This window comes from Petaurus breviceps, unplaced genomic scaffold (genome assembly GCF_028583685.1).
Source record: "Petaurus breviceps papuanus isolate PSGF00001 unplaced genomic scaffold, PetGlider_PUasm1.0 90925, whole genome shotgun sequence".
Classification (NCBI taxonomy): Eukaryota; Metazoa; Chordata; class Mammalia; order Diprotodontia; family Petauridae; genus Petaurus; species Petaurus breviceps.
Genome location: NW_027187380.1, coordinates 10430394 through 10449705, shown reverse-complemented (window position 1 = coordinate 10449705; position 19312 = coordinate 10430394). Strand labels below are relative to the sequence as shown.

At 39.2% G+C, this 19312-nt stretch overlaps 1 protein-coding gene across 3 annotated transcripts in view; it reads left to right on the top strand.

The window, feature by feature from the left end:
• The window catches only part of ERN1 (endoplasmic reticulum to nucleus signaling 1), a 138043-nt gene that overhangs the window by 68203 nt on the left and 50528 nt on the right, over positions 1 to 19312 (top strand). For all 3 annotated transcript variants that reach the window (XM_069076285.1, XM_069076287.1, XM_069076286.1), the window contains 3 exons: positions 5272 to 5305; positions 6921 to 6993; positions 13219 to 13291. In XM_069076285.1, coding sequence (XP_068932386.1) covers positions 5272 to 5305; positions 6921 to 6993; positions 13219 to 13291 — 180 coding nt within the window. The remainder of the gene's footprint in view (positions 1 to 5271; positions 5306 to 6920; positions 6994 to 13218; positions 13292 to 19312) is intronic.

Genomic DNA, 19312 nt, shown 5'->3' with positions numbered 1-19312 from the left:
CTTCCTTCCTTCCTTCCTTCCTTCCTTCCTTCCTTCCTTCCTTCCTTTTTCCCTTCCTCCCTCCCTCCCTCCCTCTGATATTGGCAGCAGTTTCAGAAGTGGTATCATGGAGAGTGCAGAATGTGGAATGCAAGGACTTTTGGGGGTGGGGGGAATACATTCTTGGCAATGCTGTTGATCACTGTGCAATTTGGGGCAAGGTTCTTAACCCCTCTAGCTTTCAGCTTCCTTATCTGTAAAATGAGAAGTTGGTACTAGATAAACTGAGGTTACCACCAGCTCTTAATTCTATAATTAATCATAGCACCTTCTGCACAGGGTCGTCTTGAAGTTTAAATGGGATAACATGTGAAACACTTTATAAATCTTAAAGTGTTATATAAATGCAATATAAGTGCTATATAAATGTATTCTTCTTGTTTTTGTGGTCGTTGTGGTTGTTACTATCATGTCTTATATCCCATTCAGAGCCTTTCTTCAGCACATAGTTTTAGAGGTCATTCTTTGCATCACTTTTTTATTCATCCTTTAACACTGAATGGCTGTTGCCTCACTCAAGCTGAGAGCTGTTAAAGATCTTAGTTTGAAAAGGCCAAGGTCTCCCACTGATGGGGTGCTTGGGATCTATGTTTGTAAACTCAATTTGTAATACCACTTTGTAACATCAGTCTGTAAAACCAGTTTGTAAAATCATACCCCCTCTCCCCCCAGTCTCAGAGCATTAACTCTGCCCCTTCTCCCCCCTCCCCCCCAACCGCCCCAGCTTCAGAGCAATAACTGCCCAGCAATAACTATCTCAGCTTGGAACAATAACAAACTATTCCTATGAATCCTTCACTAAAGTATCTATAAACATTCCAGCTTAGGCAACTATTATCTCCCCCTTGTACAGTGTCCCACTGTCCCCCACGAATCTTTTGGTACCCTGTCTCTAGGTTGACTCCTTGGCTGCCTCAATGAATCCTTCGGGGCCCTATCTCTGGGTTAACTCCTTAGCCTATTATCCCGAGTCTCCAGTTAGCCTTGGTTCCCAGACATCAATCTTATCAAACATGACACTGATGGGTGGCAGACTGGGCACTTCTCCATCAGCCCTTGACTGCTAGCCGACTCACACCTCCAGGTAGCCCCCCCTTGGGCTTTTTCCCAGTGAATCATGGGCAATACGCCTGTGCAGTTACATTAAAAATGCATGTTCCTTTAAACACTGGCCCCACCTTAACTCCTCCCTAATCCCACCCTTAATCACCTAGTTAGCATAATTGGCATGGGTTCTACTATGGATTATTCTATATAAATCTTAATTCTACCCCTTTAAGGTCCAGGTTCCCTAAGGATCCTTGGCCACTGTAAGGCGTATAATAAACTTTTACAACTCTGACTCCAAGTCTGCTTGGGCCTACTGAATTCTTTCAAGACTGAATCGTAGGCTCTCTGGTCTTAGATAAGATCAGAGACCCTGCTGAACCTATTGGGAGCCATCCCTCATCACCACTACATCCTGAACCATTTTCACTTATCCTGATCCATATCTGGCCACTGGACCCAGATGGCTCCAGAGGAGAAAATGAAGCTGGTGACTTTGCATAGCCCTGCCTCACTTAAATCCAATTCACTTACATGTCATGACATCACCTCACTGATGTCATGGTCCTCTTTGAAAATTAAGGACAAACAGCAAGCAAGTTTTACACCTCAGACCTCTGTCTCAGATGCCCAGTATATAAGCTATAGAAAAGAAGGAAACTTTCCATGTGAACACGATTCCCCTGGCAGAGCAGACTTGTCCACCAGAGTATCAGTGATTCCATCCCCCTGTCTCCCCTGGTAAGCTCGTAAGAGTTCTGGGTTCTTTGTGTCCACTCAGTCTGTTTATTGCTGCTGCATTTAGTTACTTTTCTGATTACCATGTGCCCTTTGAAAGAGAAGCCAATTACTTTTACGAGTTTGAGGTTTCGGAGCTGCCTTGAAAGCTGCTGTCTCCCTCTGGCTCACTTCAATAGGGTGACTGTGTGTGCCTGGGTTTCCTTCCTCTTGCATCAGTCAGTCTTGGTGAGTGTACAAGAGGTTATTGATGGAGAAGATAAACAGATTACTTAGACCACAAGCTAATAGTTGCCTGATGTTTTTTTTTTAAACATGCCTTTCATCATTTAATGAATTGTTTGTTTTGTTGCCCGAGGCCTGCTTGGAAGTACACTTGGTGTGGTGGGCACCTGTTGTTGTGACATTCATGTGCCATGGGAGCTGGACTTTTGGAAGCAAAGTCAGTATGTGAGACACCTTGAGAGAGATTTCACTGAAGGAGAATCTTGGATAGAAAGTGACCACTATGTGCTTTCTGTTGCCCCTCTCCCCCAAAAACACACACACTGATGAAACCATAGACCTTTAGGTAGTCAGCTAGACAAAGCATTTATTAAACATTTGCTAGGTGGCACAGTGGATAGAGCGCCAGCCCTGGAGTCAGGAAGACTCATCTTTGGGAGTTCAGATATGGCCTCAGACACTTACTAGCCATGTGACACTGGGCAAGTCACTTCACCCTGTTTGCCTCAGTTTCTCGATCTGTAAAATGAGCTGGAGAAAGAAATGGCAAACCAATCTGGTATCTTCACCAGGAAAACCCCAAATGGGATCACAAAGAGTCAGACATGACTGAACAATAAATACTTGTTGTGTGCCAGGCTCTGTGCTGAGCTCTGGCGATACAGATATAAGCAAGGAAGACAGTCTACACTCAAGAGGCTTACATTCTCATGGGGAATGACATAAAATAAAGGGGAGCCAGAAATCAAGTATTAGCTCAAGCAGCATGGTTTGGAGCTGGTGAGCAGGAAAGAGGTGAAATGGAGGCTTGATTCTAGGCAATATAAGGTGAAAGGTCACCTATGGGAGCCCTTTGAAGGGTGGGGTGGGGGATCTCTTGGAGGAATTAAAATTTCTTTTGGAGTGGAGGGATGGGGGCCAGATTGGAGGTGGTGTATTTTGGAGCTGGTAGCTGGAAGTTAGATCTGGAAAGGATTTTGGAGATTATAACACGGATCTGTCTTAGACTACTCCCAAAGGAGTCATGACCAAGCCCTTTCTTGGTAATGCCTCTGTACTGATAAGTAGTTATCAGAAGGATTTAAGAAAGGAGAAATCCAGACCATTTTGATGGCCACAAATGTAAAACTAGTTCTTAATCCATAGTTTTTTGCTTTTCCACGTGGGCATTTCTGGTTTTTAATTTTTATAAATCAGAGAGGGAGCATGGTGTTGAGGGTAGGGACCTGATCTTGAAGCTAGGAAGATCTGGGTTCCAATCCTGCCTCTAATATATACTGACTGTGTTATCCTAGGCAAGTCATTTAACCTCTAGGCAACTTTCCAAGACTATAAATTATAGAGAAGGCACCAACCTACATTGGTAGATGTAGTTTTTCTGACCTGGAAGTTCTCTGTACCAATGAAATTGCATTTTCAGTCCCTGTCGTTCTGTTGTTTCAGTCATGTCAGACTCTGTGATCCTATTGGGGTTTTCTTGGCAGAAAACTGAGGTTTTCTAATAAATGCCCACCACACCATGTGTACTTCCAACCAGGCCTCAGGTTGGAGTGGTTTTCCATTTCCTTCTCTAGCTCATCTTATAGATGAGGAAACTGAGGCAAACAGGATTAAGTGCCTTGCCCAGAGTCACACAGCTAGTAAATGTCTGAGGCTGGATTTGAACTCAGGTCTTCTTGATTTCAGACCCAGAGCTCTGTCCACTGCACCATCTGGCTACCCTTGTTCAGTCTTTACTTTCCTAGTAATCATAATTTTTAAAATTAAATCTTTTTTCAATAAGCAAAAAGCTCCTTTCTTTACCTTCTACCTCTCTTCCACCTCCCCCTAGTTGAAAAAGCAAGAAAAACAAAACTCTTATTACAAACATGTATAGTTGAGGAAAATAAATTCTCATGTCGGCCATATTTAAAAAAATATGCCTCAGTCTGTACTCTGAGTCCTTGTTTGCCTCTCCATTGCATCTCCATTTAGAGGTGGGTAGCTTGTTTTATCATAAATCCTCTGGAGTTACGGTTAATCATTGTGTTGATCAGAGTTCCTAAGTCTTTCAAAATTGTTTTTACAGCATTGTTATTGTATAAAATGTTCTCCTGGTTCTGCTTACTTCACTCTGTATCATTCCATATGAGTCTTCCCAGGTTTCTCAGAAACTATTTCCATCATTTCTAATAGCACAATAATTTTTCATCGCTTTCATATACCATAACTTCCCCATTTGATGGATGCCACACCTACACCCCCATTGTCCAATTTTTTTTTCCAATGCAGAAAGAACCGCTATAAAAATTTTTGTACATATGGGTCCCCTTTCCTCTTTCTTTGGATATAGACCTTTGAAGATATCTCTTTGAATAGAGACCTAGTACTTGTATCACTGGGTCAGAAGGTATGCACAGTTTAATAGCTTTCTGGGTGTAAATCCAAATTGTTTTCCAGAATGACTAGACCACTTCTTGTCTCCACTAACATTGCATTAATGAACCTGTTTTCCCACGGCCTCTCTAGCATTTATCATTTTCCTTTTGCATCAGTTTTGCTAATCTCATAGGTGTGAGGTGGAATATCAGAGTTGTTTTAACTTGCATTTCTCTCATTTCCTCTAATATTTAGAAAGTCAATATTGTGTCACAATTCACTAGCATTTAGGTTTCAAAGGCCCATTATCTGCCTTTTGGTTTGCATGGGGGCTTATTCCTTGAACAACCTTGTCCATTGACGATTGGTTGTCACTGCTTTAGGGCCTGGTGGTTACTTTTTTGTCTTTTTGTACATATCTCTACCACTAAGTTGTATCTCACTTTCACTGGCAGTGAGTTGTTTGACCTCAACACAGTGATGACTTTTGGGTCCATACCAACTCTTAATTTCGTTTTGATAGTATATTTATCTTTTTCTGTTCAAAATACTTTTACATCTGTGATCTTATTTGATCCTTCAGGTCAGTCAGCTAGAAGCAGGGATGGCCATTGATGAGGGAGGAGCAATATGGCTTAGTAGAAAGCATACAATCCTAGCTTTGATACTCATTTTGTATCTTTGTTTTCTTCTTTACACGAGGGGAATGAGATGTAGGTCATGTAGCTTACAGAACAGCTGCAAGGACGGCATTTTATAAGTCTTAAAGTGTTATAGAAATGTGAGCTGCTTAATCTTCCTTTGAGGAACTCTGATGTATGCCACTCACTCTCTCCTAATGCTTTCCTTATTCTCTTTGTGCAGATCCAGTCCTGCAGGTTCCCACCCATGTTGAAGAGTAAGTTTTCTCATTCACTTCAGCTTTTTTTCCGTGTGGTTTGTCTGAATTTGTTGCCTCCCATCCCCACTTTTTATATTCCTCCCCTTCTACCAACAAAGGGAAACAGAGTTGGAACTGAAAAACTCCCAAGCCAACAAGAGGACTGATTCCCAAGCCAGCACTGGGTATATATTATTGTGATTGGAGATGAAAATGATCTTTCCTATGTTCACAGGGTTAGAGATAGGGACTAGATCTGGAATTTCTTTAGTAATAAAAACTATCTGGTGAGGAAACTTCTGCAACTTAAAGTCAGCACATTGCCTAAAGCAGTGAAAGGTTAGATGAGGTAGCTAGGGGGTGCAGAGTGATGGGCTAGTTTCCAAAGCAGCCTTGAGTGACTTGCCTAGAGTTACATGACCAGTATGTATCAGAGTCGGGACTTGAACCCAGGTGTTCCTAGATTCAAGGCCAGCTCCTTATCTGTTAACGTCATCCTACCTCATCCCCATATAAACTGTAAAATATTTGAAAACTGGATGCTGACTATCACTTCAGGTGAAAAGACAGCTTGAAAACTGGAAAAAAAATAATTACTGCAAGGAGATTCTGTCTGACTTCAGTAAGACCGAAGAGCTATTTAGAATTGTTGATTAGCTTGTAGGAATCCCCCTGACGCCTGCTTTGACAGTCCTCTTCCATCTGCTCCGTGTGTCTCTCAGACATACATCTTCCTTTCTGTCTTACTGTCTGGTTATTGTATTTTCAGAGTCTTGCTACCACTTAAAAAAAAAGAAAAGAAAAACACTCGGAGAAAAAAACAGGCCGATGTGATCTAGCTGAGTTTACTTACTGTTCCCAAGATAACTGGATTTTTAAAAATAATGTTGAAGTTGGACATGAAAGTCAAGATGAAAAAAAATTTTTTTTTAAAGCAATTGGGGTTAAGTAACTTGCCCAAGGTTACACAGTCAGTTTTTTGTTTTTTTGTGTGTGGGTATTAAGTGTCTGAGGCTGGAACCAATCCCAGGTCCTCCTGACTCTGGGGCCAGCACTCTACTCACTATGCCACCTAGCCACCCCAAGATGAAAATTTTTAAACAGATTTTCCATCCTTATTCATAGAATCTTAGGGTTTGAAGGGATCTAGAAGGTCCATCCAGCTCAGCCTCCCACCCAGTACACTTCCTGGAACCTCCTTTATATCCCTAGCACTTAGCACAGTGCTTGGCACATAATAGGTACTTATTAAATATTTATTGACTGGATGGTGGGAGGAGCACTGTGCTATTTGTCAGAGGTTCTGGGTTCAGGAGTCTGAATTCAAATCCTGGCTCTGAAACTTAACTAGCTTTGTGACTGGCCAGGTCTCTTAGCCATTCTGAACTTGTTTCCTTATCTTTAAAAACAGATATAATCATATTTGTACTACCTTACCCGGTACATGCTCTTTGATTATGTCCAGTTTATCATGTATATTTTTTTGTTTGTACATAATTGTTTGCTCTCTCTTTTCCCCGATAAATTGTGAGCTAACATCTGTGGTCACTCATATACCCATACCTTTGAATGACTATCAGTATGTATGTACTGAGCTGTCAAAGATTTTCTTTTTTGCTCCTCCTTCCCCTAGGCCTGCATTCCTCCCAGACCCCAATGATGGAAGCTTGTATACACTTGGTGGTAAGAACAACGAAGGTCTGACGGTAAGTGTCCTTGGCTTCGTGCATAATTCTGGAAATCCTTGAGCAGGGGTGGGGAACCTGTCTAGCCCTTCAGGTTGGTCAGAGATCTCTGTGTGGCATTACTGCTGGCAGGATGCCAGTGACAGAAATTGATGAAGGCATCAAGGACATGTTCTACCTGTAGAACTGACATCCCCCCCTGATATTGCTCACTTCCCACATTTCTCTTCACATCATGATTTAGCCTGTACAAATTTGATCTGCAAAAATGATTACTTTTGAACTTTTAAATATATCATCGGTACTTAGAATAGCAGTGCTCCACATCAGTGGATGTGGGAGTGGGGAGGATATGAAGGAGTGTGGCTCTAATTCTAAAAAATATCCTCTTGATATGAAGATGAATGTGAGCCTCTTGGGGGTAGGAACTGTTCTTTTTGCCTTTATATCCCCAGTGCTTAGTACAATGTCTTGCACATAGTGGAGATGGGGGAAAGTGGTATCTTATGAAACTCGCAATTATCTGAATGGGAAGAAAGAAGGCTGAACACATACACAAAATATATACAAACACATACATGTAGATATTATAGAAATACATTAAAATGAATAGGGATATAGGTAGAGACAGGAAGAAGGAAGTAGGTATTAAGCAAGACAGTGGATTTGGGGAGGGAAGTCAGAATCAAAATATTTCAGTTGTGGAGGATCAGATTCTAAAGACAGGAGTAAAGGGGAAGTAAAAAGACTTAGCAGTTTTAAGTCCAGGTTGCATGAAGAGAGGAAGGGCAAGGGAATAGGATGAGAATATTATAATTATAATTTATTAGTGATGAGTTCACTTTTGCCACTTTCCTATCTTTTGTAAAATTAATGGGGTAAGAGTAAAGGTAGGTAACATCATAGTAGCATATGATGGGGGGAAATACACAATTAAAAATCATTACTATGATTATAATGGGATGAACTACTCGTAAAATGAGGATGGTGGCAGAATGGGTAAGAAAGGAGCATTCAACAATGTATGAAACATGAAGATTCACACAGAATTAAAGTGAAGGACTAGAATATAATTGTTTACTCCTTAGACTAATTTAAATTAGCAGGTGTGTTGATTGTAATGTAAGAAAAGTCTATGGTAAAAATATACATAGCTAAAAGAGATAAACAAAGGAGTCCCATTGTATTTAACGGCACTATAAATAATGAAATGAAATCAATAATACATATGTATGCACTGAATGGGATGTGTGTGCATGTGCCTCTGTGTGTGTGTGCATGTGCATATGCGTGCAGGCAAAAATAGTTGAACTACAGGGAGCAATGTATAAAAACAAAACAATAATTGCTGGAAATCTAGAAGAAAAGTTAAAGATCTAAATAGACTTTTAGAAAAATTAGATGTGATAGACCTCAGCGACAACTGAATGTACAATGTAGAGTACATATTTTGTAGCTTTGAATGGCACCATTATAGAAATTGACCATGTTATAGGGCAAATAGAAATAGAGAAAAGCAGAGATGACCACATCCATTGCTAACCAAATGCAAGACAAGTTATGATAAATAAGGGTAATTGGAAGAAAGGATATGTACTTAAATGGAGACCAAATAATTTCCTAAAGAATATATAGGTCAAAGAATGAATTATAGAAACAACAGATAATTTTATCAAAGAAAATTATAACAATGGCATGGCATTCCAAAATTTGTGGAATGTAGCCAGTGTAGTCCTTAAAGAAAAATTCTCTTCTTTAAGCATATTCAGTAGCCAAGGAAAGAAGCAAGAGATCAATGGATTAGATATGCAACTAAAAAAAAACTAGAAAAGTAACATAACAAAAAAGTCTCAAGCAAACTCAAAAATAGAAACTCTGAAAATAGAAGAGAGAAGATTAAAAAGACATTTTTAAAACTTGTAGACCAGTTACATTTTTGGACATGGCTATTTGGGAATTTATTTTGCTCGACTGGGTATATTTGTTATAAAGTTGTTTTTTTTCCCAGTTGTGGAGAAGGTGAGAGGGGGAGAAAATAAATTTTTTTTAATTGAAAAAACAATTTTTAAAAGAAAAGGCAAGTAACAAACCTTTAGCCAATATGATTTTTTAAAAGGAGAAAAAAACCAAATCACCAACATCATGAATGAAAAAGGAGAAATTCTCAACAGATGAAGAAGTGTTAGAAATTATTTTGCTTTATTATATGCAACAAAACCGATACTTAAAAGAAATACATAAATAATTACAGAAACATGTCCAGATAAATGGGATAAGCCATGGAGAATTTAAGTAATCCAATCTCAGAAAAAGAAATTGAACAATTCAGAAAGGAAATCTTAAAGGAAAAAAAATAGGCCCAGATGTATTTACAAGTGAATTGTACCAAACATTCAAAGAATAATGAACTCTAATACTATAGAAAATGTTTGCAGAAATAGAAAATGAATTGTATCAAATTTGTTATGTAAAGCAAATATAATCCAGATAAGGGAGCAATAAATCAGATAAGGAAAATTATAGAAAAATATCACTAATGGATTTTGATGCAAAAATATTGAATAAAATATTAGCAAAGAGGCTATAGAAATAATAATAATAATAGTTAGCATTGATATAGTGCTTCAAGGTTTGCAAAGTATTTTACAAATGGAATTATCTCATTTTAAGAGCAACCTTTACAAAAGATTATTCATTATGATCATATTAGATCTATGCCAGGAATGCAGGGCTGGTTCAGTATTCAGAAAGCTACAAACATAATAGACCATGTAATTACAAACCATAATCATAGGATTATCACTAGATACAGAGAAAACTTGACAACACTCATTTATGTCCAAATAAAAAATTATAATACTCGTTTATGTTAAAAAAAAAACTAGAAGGTATAGAAATAAATTAATCTTTTATTAATGTGATAAATAGTATCTATCAAAACCCATTATTTATATATTCTATTTCTATAATTTAGAATTTCTATATTATTCTATAATATAGAAACATTAGAAGCTTTTTCAGTAAGATTGGGGCTAAAGATGCCTACTGTTATAAATGATGCATAATATGCTAGGTAGTACAGTACAGGGAGATATGAACTCAGAATTGGAATGACCTGAGTTTAAATCCTTTCATCAGGCATTTACTAGCTGTGTGATCCTGGGCAGTCACTTAACCTATGGCTGCCTCAGTTTCCTCATCTGTAAAGTGGGAATAATAATAGTATGTGGGAGACCAGAGTTGTAAGGATCAAATAAGATAACATATATAAGCTCTCCATAAATGCTAGTTATTATTAATTCTAGTTCTAGAAATATTAGCTCTAGAATTTACTCTAAAATGTCCCACATAACATATATCAGGTTAGCAAAAATGACAAGAGAAGACAACACAACTGTAGGGAGAAGTTGTAAGAAGATTAGAATATTAATGTAGTGTTGATGGAACTGTCAACCATTGGTTCAACCTTTCTGGAAAACATTTTGGAACTAAACAGAAAAACTGACTCAACTATACATACCCATTATCTTGGTAGTACTATTAATAGACATGCATCACAAGGAGATCAAGGAGAGAGGGAAAGGATCTATATGTATAAGAATATTTATAGCAACAATTTTTGTTTTAACAAAGGACTGGAAACAAAATAGGGGCTTATTAGCAAATTAGTAAACTGAACAAATTGTTGTGTTTGAATATAATAGAATTTAATTGTGCCATGAAAAATCATGGATGTGATGGGTTCAGAGAAATACAGAAAGACTTGTGTAAACTGATACAGAATGAAATAAGCAGAAGGAAGAGAACCCTTTATACAGTGACCAAAATAATAATGTTATCAGAAACAATTCTGAACCTCAGAAGGCTACCTATAGCAGCAACTGTCCAAAGACTGGTGGTGAAATTACCTCCCACCTTCTACCTCTAGGCAGAGAGGTGACAGACTAGAGATATAAACGGAGACATTAATTCTCAAAAAGCACTATTAACAAAAGTTTACAGTTTCTTATAAAATCCTCTTTCCTCTTTTTTATATCTTGAACTATTTGTATTTATTAAAGATTAAAGTCACAATTTTAAAAAAGAAAATGTAAAAAACATCAACAAATAAAAAAGTCCTCCTGCCTTTCTGTTTAAATGAATTGGTCTACAATAAGAACATTGAACCATGCGTTTTCACACTTGGCCTATGGATTAATTTGCTTTATTTGACTATACTTATTTATAACAGTAAGGCAACCAGGTGTTGCAGTGGATAGAGTACTGGGTCTAGAGTCAGAAAGACTCATCTTCATGAGTTCAAATCTGCCCTAAGACACTTACTACCTGGGCAAATCACTTAACCCTGTTTGCCTCAGTATCTTCATCTGTAAAATGAGTTGGAGAAGGAAGTGGCAAACCACTCCAGGATCTTTGCCAAGACTCCAAATGGGGTCATGAAGAGTCAGACATGATCAAAACAAGTCTGAACACATTTATCACAATGGGCTACTCCATTAGGAACTGGGGTGGGGAGGTGAGTCAGTGGGAAATGAGTGATTTTTTTTTTAAAGAAAAGAAGAATATCAGTAAAACATTAGAAGAAAAAGCCCATTCAGAGGTGAAAATATTCATTGAAGTCTGGAACTAAGGGGAACTTTTCAATCCTCGACAGAAAGAGCCTGTTTTGTTTATGTTTCAAGAATACTGGGGATTCCAAAAATAAAACAGAAACAGGTGTTTGTCAAAAGAGTTTGCAGATGTTAGTTGTGGACCGAAGGGAAAAGAAGCAGTTTTTATGATGAAACACAGTTTTAAAACTTTTTATGAGCTTCTTTTCTTAGTACCCACCATAACTTTTTTTAAACACAAAACTTCCCATCCCCCCCTTTTTTTTAATGTGCAGAGAATTATTTACTGCAGAAAACTCTGACTTTCCCCCCACCCCTCAACACACCCCCATACCTAGAATTCAGGTGGAGGTTCCTTCTACTCAGAATTAATCTCCCATTACTCTTCCCTTGAGAAATATCACACAATTCTGCTCTAACTAGCAATCCCAGTGTTACTTTCCCAAGGTAGAAGAGAAGGGTTCTTTCTTTTTCTTTTAGAACGTGGAAGGTTGTGTAAACCCTTCATAGCCCCCCAAAATGCTGTTCCCCAAAGACCATTATGCCTTTTAGCAAGGTGACCAAATAGGAGTTCTTTTATGTCTCCAGAACTCTGTGTTGCCACTATGTCAAGGATTTTTAACCTTTTCTGTCATGGACCCCTTAGGCAATCTGGTGAAATCCTCAGATACCCTCCCTCACCTCTGGATAATGTTTTAAAATGCATAAATAAAACAAGGGACACTGCTTACACTGAAATACAGTTATCAAAATATTTTTTAAAACACAAGTTTATGGACACCAGCTTAAGAATCGCTGCCCTACAGCAGAACCAGGAGAATATTGTACACAATTACAGACATATTGTATCTGTGATGACTGACTTTGATACCTTGGCTCTTCTCAGCAATGCAAGGTTCTAAGACAACTTCAAAAGGCTCATGATGCAAAGGCTGTCCACATCCAGAGAAAGAACTATGGAGTCTGAATGCAGAGTGAAGCAAATGATTTGCTCTCTATTTTGTTCTGTTTGGTTTTGCTTCTTCTTTCTCGTGGCTCATTCCATTGGTTATAATTCTTTACAACTTGACTATTGTGAAAACATGTTTGTTTAATGTGAAGGTATATGTAGAACCTATATCAGATTACATGCCGTCTTGGGGCAGGGAGGGGGGAGGAGAGAGAAGGGGAGAAAATTTGGAACTCAAAAACTTGTGGAACTGAATGTTGTAAACTAAAAATAAATTTAAAAGGGGAAAAAAAGAATCCCTGCCCTAGTCTTCCCTTCTCAATAGGTGAGGGAAGGGGCAGAGGGAGAGAGAGAATTTGGAACTGAAAATAAAAGTTTTAAAGTAAAAAGAACCCCTACCCGAGGTAAAGGAAGCTGGTTCTTACAGGGGACAGGCACCTGGTGACAGCTTTATGTGTGTAGCAGAAGTGAGAATGGAAAAATCTGGACCCCCTACCTCGCTTCTGTTTGTCTCCAGCTGCTACAATTCTTCATTTCAAGTTTCAAGTTTGAGTTGGGGAAGTAGTCAACAAAACTTTTCTCTTTTTAGCAATATTGCATAACTGAAACATATCGCCTATTATGATTGTGAAAATTACTTAAGCTTTTAAAGTCAGCTTGTTTTCCTTTATGTGTTCATCTTTCTAGAAACTTCCCTTTACCATCCCAGAATTGGTGCAGGCATCCCCCTGTCGAAGTTCAGATGGGATTCTCTACATGGGTAAGGACTTTCTATATTCAGCACCTTCTCTATGGCCTATTGAAAATTAGCTCCAGTAAGGGGCTGACTAGTTATCAGAAATAAAGTGGCTTCATTTTCCTACTAACTAACCCTCTTTGGAGCAGGCTTTCTTGCCTTGAATTGTATGAGAGGATGCTGTTCAAGCCATTGGCTCAGCTGAGGTAACCGAGTGGCACCAGTGGATAGAATGTTGGGCTTCAAATCAGGAAAGTCATGTGCCTGATATATTTGCTAGCTCTGTGCCCTTAGACAAATCATCTAACCTCTCTGAACCTGTTTCCTCATCAGGGAGATGAGAGGACTGGATGCTAAGATTCTTTCCAGCTCTAAATTTAGGAGATTGATTGAGGAAGTGAGAAACCTGCATCAGCATAGTTGCACACAACAAGCTTTAATTTGTCATGTTCACATTTTGTTTTGAAACCTTTGGTCCCATGTCCCACTAATTTCAGAATTAATATATAGACACATATGTAGGCATATATATTAATTTATGAATGAATATATATACATCTATATATTAATTTCTATATGAATATATACACTCAGAAACTAATATAAATGCATGATTATATATTTATATAACTAGTATATCATAATTAAAATGAATCTATATGTTCATTCAGAAATTAATATATAAATATTATAAATAATTATATATGTGTAATCAATATATTCATTCCTAAATTAATATCATATATAATTATTATGCAATTATATATAATATAATTAATATATGTATATATGATATATATATATGTGTATTTCTCTCCTTTCCTATCTAGCAAGCCTTTTCTTGGAACAAAGTTTAAAAAAGAAAGATAAGATGAAATTCAGCAAAACCATTTGACTACAATGATCATGTTTGACAGCATATATGGTATTTCATGACCTTAGTCCTCCATTTATTTCTCCAGTGAAAGAAAGCTTTTAGCTGCTCTATGGCTTGCCCTGAGTGATTTAAAGATTATGCCATGCTAGGTAAAAATTGGCTGAAATTTAAAGTGGGTACTATCATATGAGCCAAGAAAGGAAACCAGACTCTATTCATTAAAGGTGTGTCTTAGTATTTCCTGTTATCAGAGGGGAGAAGAACAGAGACAGACAGCAGACACACACACATACCTATAGATACATATAGACATATATGCATATACATACATATATGCATACATAAATATGTATATATACACATTAGATAGATAGACAGATAGATAGATAGCCACAGCACAGCACTTAAGAGCTTATCTGTTTAGTATTTAGCCTGTCTTTCAGTTCTTAGTAAATTCAGCTTTTTCAGAGCATCAGATCATCTCTTTGATCTTGCTACTGAGATTACAATAAAAATAATAATAGCTAGCATTTATTTAGCGCTTTATATTTTCAAAGTACTTTGCGATGTTATCTCATTTGATCCTCACAACAGTCCTGAGAGATGGGTGCTGTTGTCTTCATTTTACACTTGAGGAAACTGGAGGCCAAGAGTGGTTAAGTGCCTTGTCCAGGGTCACGCAAATTGTAAGTGTCTGTAAACTCCGGCGTTCCTGACCCCAAGTCCAAGGCTCTCTTTACTGCACCACCTGGAGGAAGGTTGCATTTAGCCGGAAATGGGGGTGATGTTAAGTGATTCTTCCTCCTCTTGCAGCATTGGCTTTTTTGGGAGTGGCCAAAAGCATTCCTTACTTTATCCTCCTCACAGTGCTTTTGGTGTCACGTAGATCTGTGTCTGGGATGCAGGATTTTTTCAAGGCTTTCTGTGGCAACATTGTATCCCCTTGCTTCCATACCTCTGGGAATGCCCTTCTAGCCTGGTATGTCCCTTTTACAACAGAAAAAACCTGTTTTGTTTGTTTTCCAATAATATTGAGATTTCCAAAAATAAAGTAGAAAGCAGTGCTTGCTAAATGAGTTTGCAGATGTCAACTGTGGACCTAATGGAGAAGAAACTGTTTTATGATGAAATTACAATCTTATTTCCATGGTCTGCTCAGAATCAGCATAGTCAGGATCTTTCTGACTGGATCCAAGATCATCTTTTTTTTCTTCTTCTGATGCAGTTGGGGTCAAGTGACTTGCCTGGGGTCAGACTGACTGCCACAGTAGCTACTGAGTGTCTGATGCCAGATTTAAACTCAGATCCTCCTGATTCCAGGGTTGGTGCTCTATCCACAAATGGTTGCTCAGTAATTCATCCCATGTATGGCTCTTAGAACACTTCCCTATCATATTCTCTAGTGTAAGAGCTTCCTTAAATTGAACCATTCAGGGTTATTTGAGAGCTTGTTCATCTATTAAAGAAGTGCAAATTATTGCGATTTTTCTCTGAGCTGCCTATGGCAAAGACCTTTGTCCCAGTCCATTGCCAAGTGCATTTGAGGGAACCTTGGAGATTGTCACAGAAGAACAAATCAACCAAAAAATTCTAAAAGCTTTTATCATGCATCATTTTAACTTGGCAAGGGGCTGAAGGGGGGGATAGATGAGGAGAGAAGCCAAGGATGCACCAGGATCAGTCTTACTCCAAAGACAAAGATATATCCAGATCTCTGGAAGGGTAGAATACAGTCAGTGGGCCAACAAGCATTAATTAAACATTTACTGTGTGCCAGGTATTGTCTTAAGTGGAGGATACAAGGAAAGTACAAAACATTCCCTGCCTTTAAAGAACTCATGTTCCAATGGCAGAGAGGACATGTAAATAATCAAATACAGACAATATTGGGAGGTCATCCAAAGGGGATGGCACTAACAGCTGGAGGTGGGCGTGGGGAATCAGGCCTTCTACAGAAGGTGAGATTTAAGCTGAGTCTGGGAAGAAGCCAGGGAAACTAAGAGGTAGCAGTGAAGAGAGAGAACATCTGAGGTGCGGGGGGGGTGGGGAGGGTGCAGATAGCCAATGCAAAGGCCCAGAGAGAGCTGATGCACAGGGTCCCGGCCTTGGGTGCAGTGACCTTCAGACCTAGCAGGAGAAGGAAGGTGACTGATGACCCAAGGAAGAGGTTCCATCCTCTCTTGGCTCCTAGGTCATGTCAAACTCTTAGCACTTTTCTAGTTCTGTGGTATGGGACACTTGGACTGTCCCCACACAAGGGGTCCATATGTAAATATGGAAGAGAGGGAGACATTTTATTGAGAGGGGTGTCCTTGGGTCCATCTGATTGTTTTTCCACTCCTGAGTCCACAGGCAGGCAGGTACTAATCCTTGTGGCTATTTGGGAAATAGGAGATTCTAGAAGAGGGGGGAGTCCCAGAGAAGTGGGGCCTTTTGTTATTGTTCAGCTGGTTTTTAGTCCTGTCTGACTCTGTATGACTCTATTTGGGGTTTTCTTGGCAAAGATGCTAGAGTGGTTTGCCTTTTCCAGCTCATTTTACAGATGAGGAAACTGAGGCAAACACATCAATTAACTTGCCCAGAGTCACACAGCTAGTAAGTGTCTGAGGCCAGATTTGAACTCATGAAGATGAGTCTTCCTGACTCCAGGCTCAAGACTCTATTCCCTGTATCACCTAGTTATTGCCACCTGCCATACTGGTCAGAAAATGGGGTATTTCTAGAGAAGAAACTTTATATCAAAAAAAAGGCTAGGTCTAGGAAACCAGAAGCATTTTAGATCTATCACAATGATATCAGACATTAAGAGCTCACAGTTATTGCTATTTAGAAGATTATTTTCCTTCTTTTTTTGCCTCTCTTCAAATTTTTTTTTCCTCATAGGATTTTAATGCCAAGAAAGGGAAATGTGATCTATGGACAGATATCAAGCCTATGATTAATATAAATAAATGCAGGATGGGGCAACTAGGTGCTGCAGTGGATAGAGCACTGGGACTAAAGTAAGGAAGACCTGAGTTCAAATCCAGCCTCATGCACTTATTAACCGTGCGACTCTGGGCAAGTCACTTCACCCTGTTTGCCTCAGTTTCCTCATCTGTAAAATGAGCTGGAAAAGGAAAAGGCATACCGCTCCAGTATCTTTGCCAAGAAAACCCCAGATGGGGTCATGGAAAGTTGGGTAGGACTGAAATCACTGAACAAAAAGTACAGAGTACTTGTGGAAGTCAGTTACATCTTTAGCAGGTCCTAGGATTCATGCATGGTGTATAAGTTTCTGCAGTGTATCTGGGTGCACTAATTCCAGGAACCTCACGAAATAACCAGCGCTCTGGCTAAAATACAAATGAAGCAAATCTATGTCAGGCTCTATTTCACACTGTAATGAGGGGGACAGGCAAATTAAACAGAAAGGTTAGGACATTGTAGCAAGTAGCAAGAGAGTTTTTTCTCTTTTAAATTCTAATTTAAAAAATGTTTTATTGATGCTTTTGTTAGACTTGGCATACTTTTCCTCCCCTGCCCACAGAGCCCTCCCTTATAGCATAAGGAAAACAAGCTAACACGTTGGTTAGGGGTTAATAACATATTCCATTCCAGGCCTGTAGTCCACCACCTTTCTGCTGAGAGGAAGGAAGTATGTTATGTTTAACTAATCCTCTGGAATAAGATTTGGGCATTCATGCAGTCCTTTCTATAGGATAATCTTATTCAATACACTAAGATTTTTTTTCTAGGAAAAGTGATGTCATGCTCATCCAATCACACATACCCAGCTGTGCAGGTCAAGCCTGACTCAGGCTAGTCCAGTGGTCTTGGTTCAGGATTAGAGTGGATAGAGCACTGGGTTTGAAGTCAGGAAGACCTGAGTTCAAATCCAACCTCATACACTTATTAACTGTGTGGCTCTGGGCAAGTCTCTTCACCCTGTTTGCTTCAGTTTCCTCATCTGTAAAATGATCTGGAGAAGGAAATGGCAAACCACTCAAGTATCTTTGCCAAGAAAACCCCAAAGTGGGTCACGAAGAGTTGGACAGGACTGCAAAACGACTGAAAAAGAGATACTTATAGACCATCTATAGTTAACCAAAGGAAGCTAACTTAGCCATAGCTGGGGAAGTATATTCAGCAAGGATATAGCACTGACCAGAGGCACCTAGATGGGGCAATGGGGAAAGTGCTGGACTGGAAACCAGAAAAAAACCTGACTTCAGATCTAACTACACTATGTGAGCTGGAGCATCACTTAACTCCTGCCTGCCTCAGTGTCCTCATCTGTAAAATGGGAATAATAACAACTGCCTCCCACATTTGCTGTGAGGATGAAATGAGGTGTTATTTGTAAAGCTCTCTGCAAACCTTAAGGCGCTATGTAGATGCCATTATTACAGCCATTGGTGATTCAACTGGGAACAGCTTCCTTACTTTTGCATTTGCTGTGATCACTCAGTGGTGTCAATGGAAAATCTCCCGACTACTTGTTTGCTGGCTTCTGTGTGTAGGCCACCAGGAAATTACATCAGTGGTTCAAGCCTGAGTCTTCTGGGACAATTAAATCTCCAGGATGATATTATCTTTTAAGGAAAAAGTAGCTCAGTCTACATGGGAAATGCCAGCACAGCCTAGGTGACAAAGGCCTGGTAGATAGTGTTCACACCAGCAAATTAGGTGACTGAGGCCAGGCTGTAGTCTGAAGCCATCCAAGAAAATCAGGCTCACTGGTCTGTAAAGGGCCATCTTCTGGGCTGCAGGTACTGTGGCCACCTGCACTAACCACTCAATTTATTTCAGCATTTTTAAAGCACTCTGCTATATGCAGTGGCTGTGCTGGGCCCTGAGGGAGATGCAGAGATGACCAACTCTTCCCTCAAAGGGCATAGAATCTGGTAGGTCTAGGCTTCGGTAACCTTGGAGTCAGAAAGACCTGGGCTCGAGCCCTGCTTCTGACACATACTGACTGTGTGACCCAGGACAAGTCACCTGACATCTTGGTGTTCCAGGCAACGCTTGGAACAAATTTCAGAGCCAGGGCCCACCTGCACTGGTACCCTCCTTACCACGAGTTCCCTATACCAGTGAAATTAGAGGTCCAGTCCAAAATCTGTGTGTACATATATATATATATATATATACACATGTGTGAATATAGAAAAAGTCAGCACAGATAC